General features: G+C 42.2%; 1 protein-coding gene across 2 annotated transcripts in view; it reads right to left on the bottom strand.

The window, feature by feature from the left end:
* The window catches only part of TCF12 (transcription factor 12), a 373,142-nt gene extending 371,127 nt beyond the window's left edge, over nucleotides 1-2,015 (bottom strand). Inside the window, exons 1-2 of one of the 2 annotated variants that reach the window (XM_068552268.1) lie at nucleotides 1,754-2,015; nucleotides 663-759 (exon numbers count right to left, since the gene is read on the bottom strand). In XM_068552268.1, the coding sequence (XP_068408369.1) occupies nucleotides 663-737 (75 nt within the window). In that variant the 5' untranslated portion in view covers nucleotides 738-759; nucleotides 1,754-2,015. The remainder of the gene's footprint in view (nucleotides 1-662; nucleotides 760-1,753) is intronic. The other variant, XM_068552257.1, reaches the window with a different exon arrangement.
* Between the last annotated feature and the right edge of the window lie 16,077 nt (nucleotides 2,016-18,092).

Raw genomic sequence — 18,092 nt, 5'->3', positions numbered from 1 at the left:
AGTTTCTGTCAATGATCTTCGCTTTGTACCAGCAGTTAATAAAGGAATTCAACGCATTAGAAATAAGGGCAGTGGGGCCAGCTGGTATTTTTAAGTCACTCAATTATTTCCCATGTTAAGAAAATGTTTAATGTACATACACATATGTACTTCTTGTATATGCATATGTTCACACACATATACACATGTATAAGTACACATATATTTATATTAAAACGGTTCAACCCAAAAGGCTGGGAATCCTAGCCCTTCACTAGCTTTCCTGTAACTGACATCTTTCAGGTACCATAAACTATACCACATCTTGAAAAGGGAAATGATTAGGAGTGTCGAAGAAAAAATTTTTTTTCATATGAAGTTCAAAATCCCTAATAATCATCAGGGTCAGAGGATGACTCAACCAAAGCTCAAGATTACGCTGTTCTCCTTTTAACTGGCTAAATCAAATGACCCCTCTGGCATTAAAGTTTTAAATCTGCAAGTCTAGACATTACATCAAAGTTCAGGTGTCCAACTTGGGGGAGCTGGACTCCAGCCCTGAGAACTACTGCTCAAAGCAGATGCGAGTTCACGCTGCTTAGTCTCCACGTCGCTCTCCCCCCTTTCTTTCTTTTTCTGTAAACCTCAGCAGAACCCCAAGATGCCGCAGAAAGCTCTCATACCGCACTGAAGTCCAGCAGGTCGCTCAGCTCCTTGTCGGTCCCTATAGCAGCCATGCGCTGCTGCTGGGGATTCATCTTCGGCCACTTCTAGCAGGTCCTAAGGCAGAGGAAAGAGGCTCAGCGAGAGACCAGCGAGAGACCACCGAGGCCCAAAGTGTGTACGGGAATGGAGAGGGGCGTAGAGGCAGAGGAAAAACGCCGGGCTGACTTCCAATACCCTACTCGTTCCCCACCGCCGCGCGGGCAGGGGTCAGGAGAGCCCAGCGCCCGCGCCGGGTCCGTGAATCCACGCGTTTCTCGGCCCGGCCCGGGAGCTACGCGGCGGCTCCCTCAACTCGCCGCCTCTCCCGCAAGTTTCCGAGCCCGTCCCTGCCCCCTCCCCGGCGCCCCCTACCCCGCGCAGCCGCGGGGTGCCGGACGCGCGGGGCCCGGCCAGGGCGGGGGTCTCGAGGGGCGGGGATGAGGGGCGATTGGGCATCCAGCGAGCGGAGCGGCGGCGAGGGGAGTAGCGAAGTGACTCTCTGGCTCGGCAACAATAGAACTGACAAGTTGCAGGGAACGCGCCGCTCGCAGGCCCGCGTCTGCGGCCGCCGCCGCCCGGATGTCCCCTGCGGGCCCCGGCGGTCGGAAAGCACATACCCCCCGCGCGCGTCCGAGGGGCGTTTTTAAAAAGAAAACAGAAACACCGACAACTAGCCCCGCTCTTGCCCGGCGTCCTCCTCCCCCCGGCTCGGCCTCCTCCCACTTTTGCTGCCCTGCCCGCGGCCGGCCGGCCCCGGACCTGCCTAACAATGAGCCTGGCTCGGCAGCCGAAGAACCCGCTCTCCCGCGGGCCCCGGAACCCCAGCCGAGCGCTGAGCGGGGCGCGCAGGCCGAGCGCGCCGCCCGCGGGCCTGGCCACCCGCGACTCTTCGCCTCCGCCCCCACTCCGCTCCCCAACTTGGAGGGGACCCCGAATTCGCCTCTGTACAAAGGGGCGCGGAGTTGGGGCGCGGGCCGGGGGCGCCTCCGCTTCGGCAGGGATGCGGCGGCGCTCCGCAGCCCCCAGCCCCAACACGGCGTCCCCCTCCCGCTTGCCGGCCCGCAATTACCTGCCACCCCGTCTCCGCATCCAACCACCCCGATTAAAGTTCACTTTGGCCGGGAGAGCGGGCTCGGGCTTTCCCTTGCACGGCCCGGCGGTTCGGCTCACTTTGCCCCGCGCGAGCTCTCGGATCCGGGCGGGGGAGGCAGCTCTCAGGCCTGGCCGCCCCTTCCTCCCGGGGCGGGCTGGCGGTCCCCCCAAATAGAACTTGTGGGTCTCCTCAGGCGGACATTTTTTTCGCTGAGGCGGCCTCAGCACCGCGCTCGGCTCGGCTCTGTATCCCTCCGCGCCGGGAAGAGCCCCGGGTTAACCCCTTCGTCCCCGGCCCGCTCCTGCCGCCTGCGCCGAGGAAGTGGGGCCAGCCGAGGGGGCGGGGAGGAGCCTGCGGGAACGGGGAGGGGCTGGCGCGCGGCTGGCGGACAAAGCCCGCGGTGGGGTGAAGCGGGCCGGAGTCGGAGCCGCCGGGGATGGGTGGGAGGCACGCGCAGACAGCCAGCGAGGCAGGGCCAGGCCGCCCGGGAGGACGCCTGGTCGGGCCCCCGGGAGAGGGTAGGCGGTCACGGTGGCGCTTCCCCCGGCTCGTCCTGCTCCGGCTTCCCGCCCCGAAGCGGAGCGGCGGAGACGCTACAGCGGGCGCATCTGGATCCACTGCCCAGGCCACCCAGCCCGAGGCCGCAGAGCCCTGAAAGGCTTCCGTTCCCGAGCAAGCCGCGCTGGACGCCGGATGCCACACTCGGCCTGGCCCGAAGGCTCCGGCCCTGGGAGGCTGCGTAGGGCTCGGCTTGGAAGATGCGTGTGTGGGGAAGGAGACCGGCCACCTCGGTCAGCTTTTGGAGTAGGTACGGTTGGTCAAATTCGTTGCTGAGCGGAATGCAGAAGAGGCAAAACCTTCCTCAAACCACACAAAGCAACGTGGGCTTCAGGTTCCCAAACACTCCACTCACTCAAGCGTCCACGTCTACAATCCTCTCTTCCCATCCGAATCCCAAAAGAGGCCACCGAATCGCACAGCAGGACGAGTTCTTGTAAATGGATCAAGCCAGTCCCTTCATTTTACAGAGACAGCCCAGAGAGGTTCTGTCACAAAGTCGCAGTCTTGGCGCAAGTACTGAACTTGGCCTGAAGAACCCCAAACAGAGTAAGAAGAGGACAAAATAACTAATCCTCAATTTCATTCTATTCAGATGTCAAAGTAAGGTTTTTCTCCAATAGCAGCCAATGTTTTTACTCTTTTGGGTCAGTGAATGCAGTAAAGACCAGTAAGCCCCAGGCGGAAGAAACACTGTGACGAAGGAAGACATATCTAAAGTAACAAATTGAAAAACGCAGCCAACGCCTTGAGGGCAACAACCTGGCAAGAAGGAGCCACTGGAGCCCAGATTTGCATGGAAACAAGGAGATAGACTCGGCTGCAAATATGCAATTACTGTACTTTATTACAAACAGAGCTGTCCAGCGGAAGAAGGCAATTGTAGCTTGGGGGTAAGGGTTTCCATTACGTTCTCAACGGCTACACCCTGCACCTGGCCAGATCCTGTGGCAACCTCCCCTGTATCTACTACCCCTTATCTAGGTAAACACCTACCCCCTTTCTTAGCATCACATCCCTGGCCTGGCTGCCTCCTGGAGAATGCGGTTCCATTCCAAGCAAATGAGCAAAATTCCAACCTAAATAAAGCAGCACAGTCCCATTCCGTGCTACAGTTATTGGTTGGCAATGTGCATGACACGATTTGGGCCAATGCTGGGGGCTTTGGGGAAAGTTTTTATTTTTTTCATATTCCGAGAGCTTCAGAGGCAACTTCCTCTTTCTGCATGTACTCAAGAAATCCAGGAGCATATAAACAATGAAAAAATGTGAAGGAATATCACCAGCATATTTTACGAAAAAAAAAAAAAAATCAAGGAACCTCTGGACTTTGGGCAGCCATCTTCCAACCACCAGGTCCAGCCAGGTGAAAATAAAGCAGACATGGAGAAAGCATAGGCAGAAAAAGATATGCTTTGATGATGTTTTTGAGTCTCTGATCACAGCTTCTGAACCCAGGACTACCGTCATTGATGGAACCAACAGGATCAGAGTATTCTGCTGTTTGTAATCTAATGTGTTCTAAGTGATATAGGCCCAATGGCCATTTTTTGTAGCAAAGACCTAAACATCAAGATGAAAAGTCTGACTAGAACTTTTAAGGCCCCATACCAGTAGAAAGATTCTCAGTGGTAAAACTGAAGAGAAATCTTGGGGAAAGGAGAAGGCATATAATCCCATCTCAAGACAAAAGGAGAGCCAGTTTCTTCTCATCCTTCTCATACAACTAATTTAGAGGAAGAAATTACTGTCTGCCCAAACCCTCAGTCATGGGGGCTCCCTCACTCCTTTGAGGGACTGACTGAAGTTTTTCATTTCTATTATGACCCATACTGTTATATACTTTATTTTCCTCATTAGATTAAACACTCCTTGAGGGATGGGACTGCTATGCATCTGTCTGTACTGTGCCCCTAGCATAGTGCCAGGTGTATAGTACACACTCAAAAAAGGGAGGCTGGCATTAAATCTGTCAGTCATTTGACATTAAACATGAATATATTTCTTATCCTGTAATACAGTCTTTTCATGTATCATTTTTAATCGGGAAATATTTTCCCCACCAATGGATTTTCTCTAATACTCTGGACATATATGGAAGACAAAAAGAATATAAAAACTGGAATTGTGTCATTTGTAAGTCATTTCTGGGCTTTTGCTGACCTTGCCAGATAGAGCCAGAAAGCTTTATTAAAAAGCTCAGAGAGAAACAGCCAGTAACACATATTCAGTGATAATTAATAGTACTGTTTCTATAGTATAAGTTAATATCAATAAATCAATATTGAAATATATTTAATGAACGCTTCTTACATGCAAGGCATGGTGCTAAATGCTGTTTAGGAACAGAAAATATCAAACCCACCCTGCCCTCAAAATGGATGTAATCTGATAGATTTTAGTTTACTGCCCATTCACCTTAGCCTACTGCTGGGCAGACACAGGAATTCTGTCAGCATAGTTTCAGTCTCTTCCTTCTAAGAGCCCCCCACTCTATACTCGAAAACACAGACACACAATTTTATCAGGGAGACCTGAAATGCCCAAAGAAACCTTTACAGTCAAAAGAAAAAGCAGCCAAAACAATGCAGTTTGCTCCCTTGGGAGAATGACTTGAACTTGGCCTCTTATTCAGAAGGCAAGAATTCTAGAAAGCTCAGAGAAGGAAAAGGAGGAGGAGGAGAGAGAATAGAGCCAATCAAGTCAAGTGGCAAGTTGCTATCTAGATGGAGTGACTGGCCTCCTAACATTTTCCCCTTAGAACGAAGGTTAATGGCTAATAGACTCCTTTGTAGCTCCCTGCTCTGTAGGAGAGCAGCTAGGAGTTTGTGCTTTCTTTTCCATAGCTGTCCCCTTGGGACTAAAGGGAACAATTTTATGTAACAATTAGTTTAATAAGAAGTATTACCTTCAGTTCATGGCACTCACATCAAAGATGAACTAAAAGCCAAGATTTTCCACTTTTATCATAAGCCAGATTCTACTAGTCATCAACGATCCCCTCCTCATTCTCTTTGATCAGCCAGCAAGAATCCCTCACCTTTGGGGATTTCCTGGTATGGATTTCGCCTTTCCTCTCTGTTCATAGCTAAAAAGAGTATTCTCCTTGCTAGTGTCATTTATTATTTAAGCCATTAAATGGCTTTACTGCAAACTTCTCTGCAGAAGGTAAAGCAGGAGATCTCTAGAGGGTAGGGGGATTAAGTGAACATTTGTATATTGGTTGCTGAGGCTCCCAAATATCTTTACCAACTTGGCTCCCAGATTCCAGCAGCCAGACCTTCAACTTCCAAGGAGGAGATTAGAAGATCCTTCTATGTGGAATCTGATCAACCCAAGAGGAAAGACCTGAAGATATTAACATGGGAGGTCCCCACCTATTAGCCCAAACAAATAATTCTATAGAGACGTTTATAGCTGACAAACCCCCACCCAATCACTCAGAGTTTCCAATCAGCATTTTATTGTCCTGTTCTTAAATATGAGCAGACAACCAAGGATTGGTTATCAGACATTTGAGAGAAGCCACTATCATGTGAGACATTTAGAGCATTTGGGATTGAAAACGGGAAAGTATAAATGGGGAGAAAATTGATAAATGCTTTGGAAGAGGAAGTTAAGGAAATCTCTTAGAAAGTAGAGAGGACCAGTTCAGGAAGTACAAAATCCAAATAATAATGGCTCCAAAAAGAGAGATAAGGGGGGAAAATGATGAAAGTCATCAATGAAATAATCTAAGAAAAATTCCCAGAACTGAAGTACATGAGTTACCAAATTAAATGGGTTCACGAAGTGCCCACCAAAACAGATAAAAATAGATCTATACCAAAGCATGTGATCAGGAGATTTAAGCATACCGCAGACAAAGATAAGATCTTCAAGCTTCCAAAGAGAACACAAAACAGGACAAACACAAAGAATTAAGAACCAAAATGTCATCCATTGTTCAACAACACTAGAAGCTCGTGGGCAATGGAACAAGGCCTTCAAACATTCTGAAGAAAAAAAATTGCTAAATGAAGTAATGGTTTGGAAGTATTTTTTTAAGTAACTCTATATGTCATCATTTTTAAAGCAAATATTACTTTTCTCTGGTTAATGTGACTTAATCAATGTGACTAAGTCAATGTGACTTAGGGATAGAGATACACCCAACTGGGTCCCAGATAGAACACACAGTGGCCTCACCTGCAAATAATACACGTACAGTTTTTGCTCTCTTTTTTCAGCATCTCTAAAGAATTTTTAAAATATTATTAACTTTTGGCAAGCAAAGAATCGTCTAATTATTATATTCTCTTTTGAATAGTCAAATTTAATATACATATTTCTGGTAGTCTGATCTCAGTTATTCACTGCAATGAGGTAAGCATCCAAACAACAAACACCTTTTTGGTTTTTTGTTTGTTTGTTTTGGCTGCACTGCACGGCTTGCAGGTTCCTAGTTCCCTGACCAGGGATCGGACCCAGGCCCCCTACAATGGAAGCTCAGAGTCCTAACCACTGGACCGCCAGGGAATTCCCAGTATTTTTTAATATATCAAATTTTAAAATATTTTTACCAGATTTTAAAATATCTTTGCCATGTATTTGAAGAGGCAGGTGCCTAGGAACTAAACCAACTAATAGAACTGTCTTAGAAAAGCTGACAAACACTGGACTACTTATTTTGCTCCATCCATTTTAACCTGTCCTTGTTTGGAATAAAAGTTTGAAAACTGATGTGGAGTACCAACAATGACTGAAGACATCTCACTAGAATGTAAACTCCATGGGGGCAGAAATTTTTTTCTGTATGGTTCATTAGTGTATTCCAAGCACCTAGAAGACAGTGCCAAGTAGATAGTATGTGCATAGTAAATATTTTGGGGGCTTATGAAAAACTGAAAGAATAAATGAATGACAGAAGACCCTTTAGTCCTGAAAATAGCAACTGAATGTTTAAGTAAGTAAGTAATTAGCTGGGCTTTTGAAAATGGAAATTAAATTTGCATCCATAATTTCCTTGTGACCACCATTATAATAGAACGTGCAAAAGAATGGTAGTGGATATTTGTCATAGTCATGAACGTCCACCATCTTTTAAACAGACTTTCTGTATTAAAGAACATTCCCGTGATATAACTCCTGCCTTCCTAACATGTAAGTTAGAACCCAAAATTCCGAAGACCCTTTGCAGCCAGGACACAGACTTGTGACCTAGGCACCTGCTCAAGGAAACAAGCTATGGTTGGAGCTGCCATTTTGTCATTTGATTGTTAGTCTTTTCTTTATTGATATGCTGAGCTCTTTTTTAAAAAATTTATTTATTTTTGGCTGCGTTGGGTGTTCGTTGCTGCACACGGGCTTTCTCTAGTTGCAGCGAGTTGGGGCTACTCTTCGTTGCAGTGCGTGGGCTTCTCATTGTGGTGGCTTCTCTTGTTGTGGAGCATGGGCTGTAGGCTCGCGGGCTTCAGTAGTTGTGACACGCGGGCTCAGTAGTTGTGGCTCGCGGGCTCTAGAGCGCAGGCTCAATAGTTGTGGAGCACGGGCTTAGTTGCTCCGCAGCACGTGGGATCTTCCTGGACCAGGGCTGGAACCGCTGTCCCCTGAATTGGCAGGCGGATTCTTAACCACTGCGCCACGAGGGAAGTCCCAATTCACTGTATTAAAGAACTTGTGTTCAATTATCAACAAAGAAAAGTGGGAGATGAAAGAAAATGAGGATAAGCAGGAGAGCTCTAAGTTTACAGGTTGACATTTTATGAGAATCTTGTTACTCTCAGCGATAAGCACATTCTTTATCACCTGGAAAGGCAACCTGGTGTCTGAAGTTGATAACACTCCTAACAATTATTTTAAAAAGTGCCATCCTTCCCTATTCTGATCATTTACCAGCCCTCTAGTACTTGGGTTTTTAGTGTGTAGAAGTTTTCCTTTGTTGGAGTGAGAAGGCACTAATTACATGTGCTTTAATATGGTATGGATTCTCTGTTCCTGTTTTTTTAAATTAATTTTTATTGAAGTATAGTTGATTTACCATGTTGTATTAGTTTCTGCTATACAGCAAAGTGAATCAGTTTTACATATACATATATACACTCTTTTTAAGATTCTATTCCCATATAGGTCATTACAGAGAATTGAGTAGAGTTCCCTGTGCTATACAGTAGGTTCTTATTAGTTATCTATTTTATATACAGTAGTGTGTATATGTCAATCCCAGTCTCCCAATTTATCCCCCCCTTTTCCCCCTTAGTAACCATAAGTTTGTTTTCTACATCTATGACTCTATTTCTGTTTTGTAAATAGCTTCATTTGTACCTTTTTTTAAGATTCCACATATAAGCGATATCATATATTTGTCTTTCTCTGTCTGACTTACTTCACTCAGTAAGACAATCTCTAGATCCATCTCAGTTCCTACTTTTTATCTTGTTATCTATTTTGGAAATAATTCATCCTTAATCTGTGAGTGTGACCTGCACATCTCCCTGAATATATAAGCTGACTTCCATCATACCATTATGAGCACATGTGTGTTAGGAGCTACCTACCTTAAGAAGACACTCAATACCAGAACCCTGCAGAAAGAGGAGAAACAGACAGAGCCAGGCCTGAGATTTTCATGGGAGTAAAAAAACTCTTTTTTGGCTTCCTCAACTCCTCTTGTGACTTCACCTCTCTTACTTCTGAGAAGAAGCAGATAGATATCACTTAGAAAAGTGGTTCTCAAAGTGTGGTCCCTGGACCAGTAGTATAAATATCACTTGGCAACCAATTAGAAATGCAAATTCTTGGGCTGCATCCTAGACCTACTCTGTGAGTGGAGCTCCATCTCAGAAGCTCTGAGGGTGGGGCTAGCAACCTATTTTTTAACAAGTCCCTCCTGTGATTCTGATGCACACTAAAGTTTGAGAAATAGTGCCTTAGAATGGTGTCCCTGTGGGGCCCATAATGCCTCAGAATAATAAAGCTGAACACGAAGTGGGCTGCTAAAGTTTAGTTACCTTGAATAGATAAAGACCATTAGAGAAATGTACTGAACAAGGTAGAGCAATGCTGAAAGGAATAAAATGCCTATAAATTAACCATTTTAAGATGGTTGCTAAAAGCAAAAGGCATTCCTGGTGAAAAGTCCAGAAAAAGATGCTAGGTGACACCAAGTTCAGCTCTCACCACATGTCAGATCTTATAAATCTTTTCTTACAAGTCAGTGGTATCTTTGACAAATTTAGTCTATTATAGTGAATTTATTGTTTATTTTAACATTTATGAAAAATCAGGAGAATACATGGTCAATATTCTCAAGTTCTTAGGTGCGTATTCTCAGTTTCTCTCAACTAGGAGCTCTTCAGGGGTAAAGGATGTATTTTCTCTTTCTTATCAATAACTGTATCTTCTCTCTAACCCCAATAGTCCCTCAGTAATTGTCTAATCAATTAAATGAGAAATTGTGTTTTCAGTGAAAGTTGCCTTTTCTTGAGTTCATTCCCCTGGGTGATTTGATAAAATGAATTGACTTGGATTGGATGATTTAGATTGCACTTAATTATCCACACTTTCATTTGAGAGGAGTTAGGGATCAATTGTTCTCATATACTGCAGAAATATTTTATTTTGAGACCATCTGTTGAATTTCTAATTTCACTGCACCAGCATTTTTATGCAATTACACATTAAGTTTTGGTGATTGGCACATTCTTCTCTAAATCCAAAATATCTTACTACAATTTTCCCTGTTTCATTTGCATTATAAGCCTGCAGGATTTTTCTTTATTGTTTCTAATCTTTAAACATATCACCTTAAGCTTTCAAACTATATTCAGTAGCATGATAAAAGGATGCCATTGAATATTTTAAACATCTATTACTTCTTCTGGAATTGGGAATGAAACCTGAGGAAAATACTAGATGGGACTGACATCCTTTCCCAGGTCTTTGGCTACCCTCTTCTACTCCATTTCTAATGGTCTGATGGTGTTCCGTCTTGATTTTTCTCTATTTTTTTATGAAGTATGCTTGATGGATTAAAACCATCAAAGATATAAATATTCGTTGCTTTCTAAATCTCTAAGCTTGCATTTAGTCTGTAGCTATGAGTCGACCTAAGATTAAAGAAAGTGAAAATGAAAGAGTTAATAATCATCTAGAATATATTTGCATTTCCTTCAGCAACATTTTTTATTTGTACAAGCGATTTAGAATTTTATCTCTCTTCTAGCCCAATAATGCAGTTTTCTTAGAAATACAGCTTCATTACACTCATTTGTTGAATCAAAAGTGCTCTGATTTGTTTTTCTGATGAACTCCGTAAGAACAGGAACACTAATGTATAAGAAAAAAACTCTCTATCTTGGCTCTCCCAAAATGCTCCTGTATTGACTTGTGTGACTGTCAGTCACACTTGAATGGAGCTCAGAATACTAATGAGATCAAAATCATAGGCTTATCCCCAAAGGATCCGTTAACTTCTCTCAGAGAAGCAGGGGTCTCTTCACTACAGATCTGTCTTCTATTCCTGACCATCTCAAAAAGTATTGGTCCCAGAAGGACAGAGCATAAGAATGCAACTGGCCCATCAATAAAGTCATCTGTGTGTTGCTTTTTTTTTTTCTCCATCTATAGAATTGAACTGATTTAGAGATAGGTACACATAGAACTTAGAGAACTATTTAAAACATTAAGGTGATTGAGTAATTGGTAAGAAAGTGGGGGTTAGGGGAGGACGTATGCTCAAGTGGGAACTAATTCTCTGCATTTATATTACAAATTTAAAATTAAGATTATACTCTAAACACAATTTTAAAACCCAATTATCTTATGAAAAATTTCAAACATACAAAAGTAGAAAGAATTGTATAATGAATGCCCTTGAACCTACCACCCAGCTTCAACAATTATTCAAGCATCCTCACCTTCATATTAATTTGAAGCAAACATCAAATCATTTCATCCACAAACAGTTCAGCACTTACATCTAAAAGATAGGATGCTTCTAAAAATTATAATGACAATATCATTATCACACCTACAATGTTTATAAAAATGCTTTAATATCAAATATTCAGAATGGAACTGAATGTAGATGGATACTGTGAATAACGCTGCAATGAACATGGGAATGCAGATATCTCTTCAAGATAGTGATTTCAAATCAAATTTTCCCAAATTGTTTCAAAAATTTTTTTATTACAGGTGATTTGTTTAAACTGGGATCCAAAAAAGATCCACGCAGTGAATTGTCTGATATGTAAGTCTGTTAATCCATGGCTTCTCCCTCCTCTTTCAATTGATTTGTTAAAGCAAAACTGTGTTCTTTGTCTTGTAGGATTTTCCATAGCCCGGGTTTTCTAATTGTAACTCTCCTGGTGTCATTTAACATGTTCCTTTAACACCTGTAAATTCTGTATTTATATATATAAATTATTATTTATATATATAGGATTGATAAAATTCTAGTTTGATTTTTGGCAAGAATATTCCATAGTGATGTTATATACAGGAGGCAAGTAATATCTGCTTGTCTCTCTTTTTGTGCCGTTAGCCATTATTGATGATCATTTCCTAGTTGCATCATTTCATTACAGTTTACAATATGATGATATTCTATCATTTCCGCATCGATTATTACCTGGAATACTCTGTAAAGAGAAATTTCTTCTCATCAACTATTAGGTTACCCTGAGGTACAATATGAGAGATGACATAGATGCAATCTCTCAACCACTCAAAATTCCCTACTTGGCTGACTGGAAATATTTTGACTGGCTATAATGTTAAAGTGAATTAAACTATCTTCCAAATAAATGCAATTGGTATACATTTTAGAGTACTAAAAGTTTTCTTTAATTTTTGAATGTGATACTTCTGATTCCAATTTAGATATCATACAATCTGCCTTTTTCCCAAACAGAATGCTTTTTTTTTTAAACATCTTTATTGGAGTATAATTGCTTTACAGTGATCTGTTTGTTTCTGCTGTGTAACAAAATGAATCAGCTATACATATACATACATCACCATATCTCCTCCCTCTTGCATCTCCCTCCCACCCTCCCTATCCCACCCCTCTAGGTGGACACAGAGCACCAAGCTAATCTCCTTGTGCTATGTGGCTTCTTTCCACTAGCTATCTATTTTACATTTGGTAGTGTATATATGTCCGTGCCACTCTCTCACTTTGTCCCAGCTTACACTTCCCCCTCCCTGTGTCAAGTCCATTCTCTAGTAGGTCTGCATCTTTATTCCCGTCCTGCCCCTAGGTTCTTCATGACCTTTTTATTTTTTTTTTTAGATTCCATATATATGTGTTAGCATATGGTATTTGTTTTTCTCTTTCTGACTTACTTCACTCTGTATGACAGACTCTAGGTCCATCCACCTCACTACAAATAACTCAATTTCATTTCTTTTTATGGCTGAGTAATATTCCGTTGTATATATGTGCCATTTCTTCTTTATCCATTCATCTGTTGATGGACACTTAGGGTGATTCCATGTCCTGGCTATTGTAAATGGAGCTGCAATGAACATTGTGGTACATGCCTCTTTTTGAATTATGGTTTTCTCAGGGTATATGCCCAGTAGTGGGATTGCTGGGTCGTATGCTAGTTCTATTTTTAGTTTTTTGAGGAACCTCCATACTGTTCTCCATAGTGGCTGTATCAATTTACATTCCCACCAACAGTGCAAGAGGGTTCCCTTTTCTCCACACCCTCTCCAGCATTTATTGTTTGTAGATTTTTTGATGATGGCCATTCTGACTGGTGTGAGGTGATACCTCACTGTAGTTTTGATTTGCATTTCTCTAATGATTAGTGATGTTGAGCATCCTTTCATGTTTTTGTTGGCGATCTGTATATCTTCTTTGGAGAAATGTCTATTTAGATCTTCTGCCCATTTTTGGATTGGGTTGTTTGTTTTTTTGATATTGAGCAGCATGAGCTGCTTGTCTATTTTGGAGATTAATCCTTTGTCAGTTGCTTCGTTTGCAAATATTTTCTCCCATTCTGAGAGTTGTCTTTTCGTCTTGTTTATGGTTTCCTTTGCTGTGCAAAAGCTTTGAAGTTTCATTAGGTCCCATTTGTTTATTTTTGTTTTTATTTCCCTTTCTCTAGGAGGTGGGTCAAAAAGGATCTTGCTGTGGTTTATGTCAAAGAGTGTTCTTCCTATGTTTTCCTCTAAGAGTTTTATAGTGTCTGGCCTTACATTTAGGTCTCTAATCCATTTTGAGTTTATTTTTGTGTATGGTGTTAGGGAGTGTTCTAACTTCATTCTTTTACATGTAGCTGTCCAGTTTTCCCAGCACCACGTATTGAAGAGGCTGTCTTTTCTCCATTGTGTATCCTTGCCTCCTTTATCAAAGATAAGGTGACCATATGTGTGGGGGTTTATCTCTTGGCTTTCTATCCTGTTCCATTGATCTGTATTTCTGTTTTTGTGCCAGTACCATACTCTCTTGATTACTGTAGCTTTGTGGTATAGTCTGATGTCAGGGAGCCTGATTCCTCCAGCTCCGTTTTTCTTTCTCAAGATTGCTTTGGCTATTCGGGGTCTTTAGTGTTTCCATACAAATTGTGAAATTTTTTCCAAACAGAATGTTCGAAAGCTATTTTTCTAAAACTCCTGGGCATAGGCTGCAACCCTTTTCTTTAGGAAGAAAATTAAATTAGAGTAGCAGTGTCCAGAGGGAAGCCAACAGTGATTGTCATCATTTATTTTCTTTATTTACTCAGTTCATGTGGTCAGGTTCTGTGGGATAAAGGTGATATTGGTCAAAACTCATTAAATAAGTTAGTTCATAGGTATATTTAAAAATTAACTCTTATCCAACAAAAGAGTTTTCATTTAGGGTTAACAGAACATTCACCCTTCATATTATTAGGGGACCTCAAGCATTAAATACTTAAGCAGAACTCAGAGCAGACTTGAAACTGTGTAGAGTTTCCATGTTCTGATTTCAGTATTTACAATCTATCATGCCAAAAATCGAAAACCGGTATGAATGCTTTCCTGTAGACAATTACTGTTTTTGTCCATTTCCATTCATTGTGTAGAGAGAGAATTTTTGGATGAGTATGATTGCCAGATAAAATACTATACCCAATTAAATCTGAATTTCACATACACAAGTAATAATTTTTTGTATAAGTGGGTCCCAAACATTTCATGGAACATATTTATTCTAAAAGTGGATTTGTTCTTGGTCTAAAATTCAAATTTAATTGGGCACCCTGCATTAAATCTGGCAACTCTACGGATTAATAATGCCTAATGGTCACTGATCCTTGAAAATTAAAAAGAATATGTGTTGTATAATGCAAAGCAACACTTCTAATACAAATTACGTCAGCTACTTGTTAGAAAGCAGATCCCGATTCTGCAGATCTGGAATAGGACCTGAGATTCTGTATCTTTATCAAGCTCGTGCTTAATGTTGATGCTGTTACTCCATAAGCCACTATTTGTGCAAGGCTGTAATGAACTTTTTTTTTTTTTTTAAATTTATGGCTGTGTTGGGTCTTCGTTTCTGTGCGAGGGCCTTCTCTAGTTGTGGCAAGTGGGGGGCCACTCCTCATCGCGATGCGCGGGCCTCTCACCATCGCGGCCTCCTCTCTTGTTGCGGAGCACAGGCTCCAGACGTGCAGGCTCAGCAGTTGTGGCTCACGGGCCCAGTTGCTCCGCGGCATGTGGGATCTTCCCAGACCAGGGCTCAAACCCGTGTCCCCTGCATTGGCAGGCAGATTCTCAACCACTGCGCCACCAGGGAAGCCCTTGAACATATTTTTTTGTTTGTTTGGTTGGCTGTTTTTTTGTCTTGTTTGTTTTTTGGTAGCCCAGCATCTGAACTCTCTGAGCTTGGAGTACTTACTGATATGTGAGGCTTGAAAGAAAGTTAATCCCAATTCTTACTATCTAGAAAGTGAAAGAAGTTGTCAAGTACTTTACTGTCCTCCCTTCCACCCTGGATTCAGGTTCACGGCCTACCCTCAGCCAATCAGAAGCAACTGCATGGCCTTGAGTAGAGAACTAGTAACACAAAGAAGCAAGGACAGCAGTCAGTTCTTTCTCTTGCAGCATTGCAGTTGCCAAGTTAAGTTCCCCGGGCAGTTTTGGTGGCGGAGGAGGGCGGCAGAGTCCAGCATGCTGAGCAGCATCAGTAATAGCAGTCTTCTCCCGGGCTGTTTCTGCGGTATGATTTGGGGCAGTTCTGAGCTTGGTTTTCAACCCTCATAATGATGCTGTGAGATGCGCACTTTGCTATTGAATCAGTCAGAATTGATTTTTGTTGCTTGAAACTAAGAACCCTGATGAAACCAAAGAATCCGCCAGAAGCTAGCTGGCACAGCCCATCAACTGGCAGTATGTGTATGGATGCCACCAAGGTCACCATCTCAGGATGATCTCTGCCTCACAGGGTGAGGACAATTCTGAGACAGGTGCAATCTCTACTTGGTGGAAGGATGTCTATTTCCTGGCATACATCTCTATGTCTCGTCTGGCAAGGAGGTTTCTGACGATGACCAGTCTTAGCTTGATAGGACCAGGTTTATATGCTAACCCTCTCATTAACTAGTTATGTGACTTAGGGCTAATCACTTAGAGTCTGTGAGCTCCATTTAGACTACCTGTTTATTATTACATTTGTTCACATTATATCATATGGATATTTGGATAAATAGGTATTTATAATAGATAAACGGATATTTCATATAAATAGAATCACACATCCATAATTATTTGTTACACTAGTTTTTTTCAGCTATATAGTGAGTCTCCAGGAGGTCTATGTCTAATTGAACTGTTCGTTTACAATGTATAGCACAGTGCTTTATACATAGTAACTACTCAAGATAATAAGATAAACACTTGTTGTTGTTGAAAGGATTAAATGAGTCCATCAGACTCTTGTTACTCCAAGTGTGGTCCCTAGACCTGCAGCAGCATTAGCATCACCTGGAAGCTGGTTAGAAATGCAGTGTTGGGGGCTTCCCTGGTGGCGCAGTGGTTGAGAGTCTGCCTGCTAATGCAGGGGACACGGGTTCGAGTTCTGGTCTGGGAGGATCCCACATGCCGCGGAGCGACTGGGCCCGTGGGCCACAGCTACTGAGCCTGTGCGTCTGGAGCCTGTGCCCGGCGGCAGGAGAGGCCGCGACGGCGAAGGGCCCCGCGCACCGCGATGAAGAGTGGCTCCCGCTTACCGCAACTGGAGAGAGCCCTCGCACAGAAACGAAGACCCAACACAGCCAAAAATAAAATAAATTAATTAAAAAAAAAAAAAGAAATGCAGTGTTGGGCCCCATCTCAGATTTAGAGCCTGCATTTTCATAAGATCCTCAGGGGATTCATATTTTCATTTAAGTCTGAGAAAAACTGCTCACGACTGCCAGTTCAGTGAGGGCAGGGATTATGTGTGGCATATAGTAAGTACTCAATACTATTATATGAGTAAATGAATGGTGATACATGTGAAAGCATTTTGTAAACTGTTTTAAGCTCTATATACACAGGATTGCCAAAGAACAAAAGTTTGTTTTTTTGGCTTCACTAAAATCTTTTAGAGAAATAGTTTGGACTGACACTTTATAATGCCAGCTTATATACTGAAGCACGTATATTTATTTTTCTTACATTTGAACGACAATTCCATGAAGAAACCCAGTTTTAGATTAAAAAAATAATAGTCCCTTAACTGAAATGGACTTTAAAGTGAGTTTATTAGCATGACAGCTAATTATAGAACTTCTTACTTCTAAAGATTGACAGAGAAAATTTATCGCATTTCTATTTCCTGTGAGATAACACCTTGATCAAGAGCTAAGATGCCAATGTCAGACTTTAAAAGAAGGATTGGTAGATGTTGTATAGTTAGTGTCAACCTCTAACAAAGAAAACTCATCTAGTTTCCCACTTAAAGTCTAGCTTGAAACGCTTTATTCATTTAATCATTCTTCAAATCATCAAACATTGATCAAATTTGTCACTATTTGACAAGTGCTGTGCCAGGGCTTTCTGATGGATTGCCAGGTACAGTATTCTTGAGGAGTTCCATATGAATACAATGATGATAACTTTGTAAGTACATAAGCTAACAAAAGACTTTTTATGATTTATGAATTCATGAATGTTAAAGTCTTAAAGTGCTATAAAAATGAAACCACATTAATTATATATTTAAAGAGTTTATTGGAAAGAGTAAAATTATATTTTCCTGGTAAACCCAGGCTATATGGTTAACACATATAGAATTGTTTTTATTCAGGGTTGCTCTAAAGAATATAACAGGGATGTCCTGGTTATTTTCCATTTGCTCCTCCAGATCCATTTTCCCGTTTTTCATCCTATTTGCCTTGCTCTACACTGGAGGCTGACCTCTACAGACTATACTATCCAAGTCCTTTAGCTTCTGGCTGGGTTTGGCCTATAGGAGGTACCAAAAGAAGTTTAAAGAGTGGGAGAAAAAGAGGACAAGTGTTTATTTCCCAGTCCTTTGATGGGCCACATTTGGCAGTGGCTACGTTTCTCTGTTTATAGTCACAGCTTTGGTCAGAAATCCCCTTCCAAACTACAGCTCTTATTGGGTTCCATTAAAAATCTCCCTTCCCCTGCTCCTTCAGGCTTAAGGCTTCTTATTGTTACTAGTCCTTAAGTGCTTTACCATTGTTAGTTGGTTCCCTCAACCCTTCCCACTATATATTTACCTCTGTAAATTATCCCTTTATTAAGCTCTTTTTACCCTTTTGAGTGTGCCATCTTTAGTGTTATAAGAAGAGGC

Source organism: Eschrichtius robustus, chromosome 1 (assembly GCF_028021215.1).
Source record: "Eschrichtius robustus isolate mEscRob2 chromosome 1, mEscRob2.pri, whole genome shotgun sequence".
Taxonomy (NCBI): Eukaryota; Metazoa; Chordata; class Mammalia; order Artiodactyla; family Eschrichtiidae; genus Eschrichtius; species Eschrichtius robustus.
The sequence above is the reverse complement of the archived record's forward strand: the minus strand, read 5'-3'. Positions and strand labels throughout refer to the sequence as shown.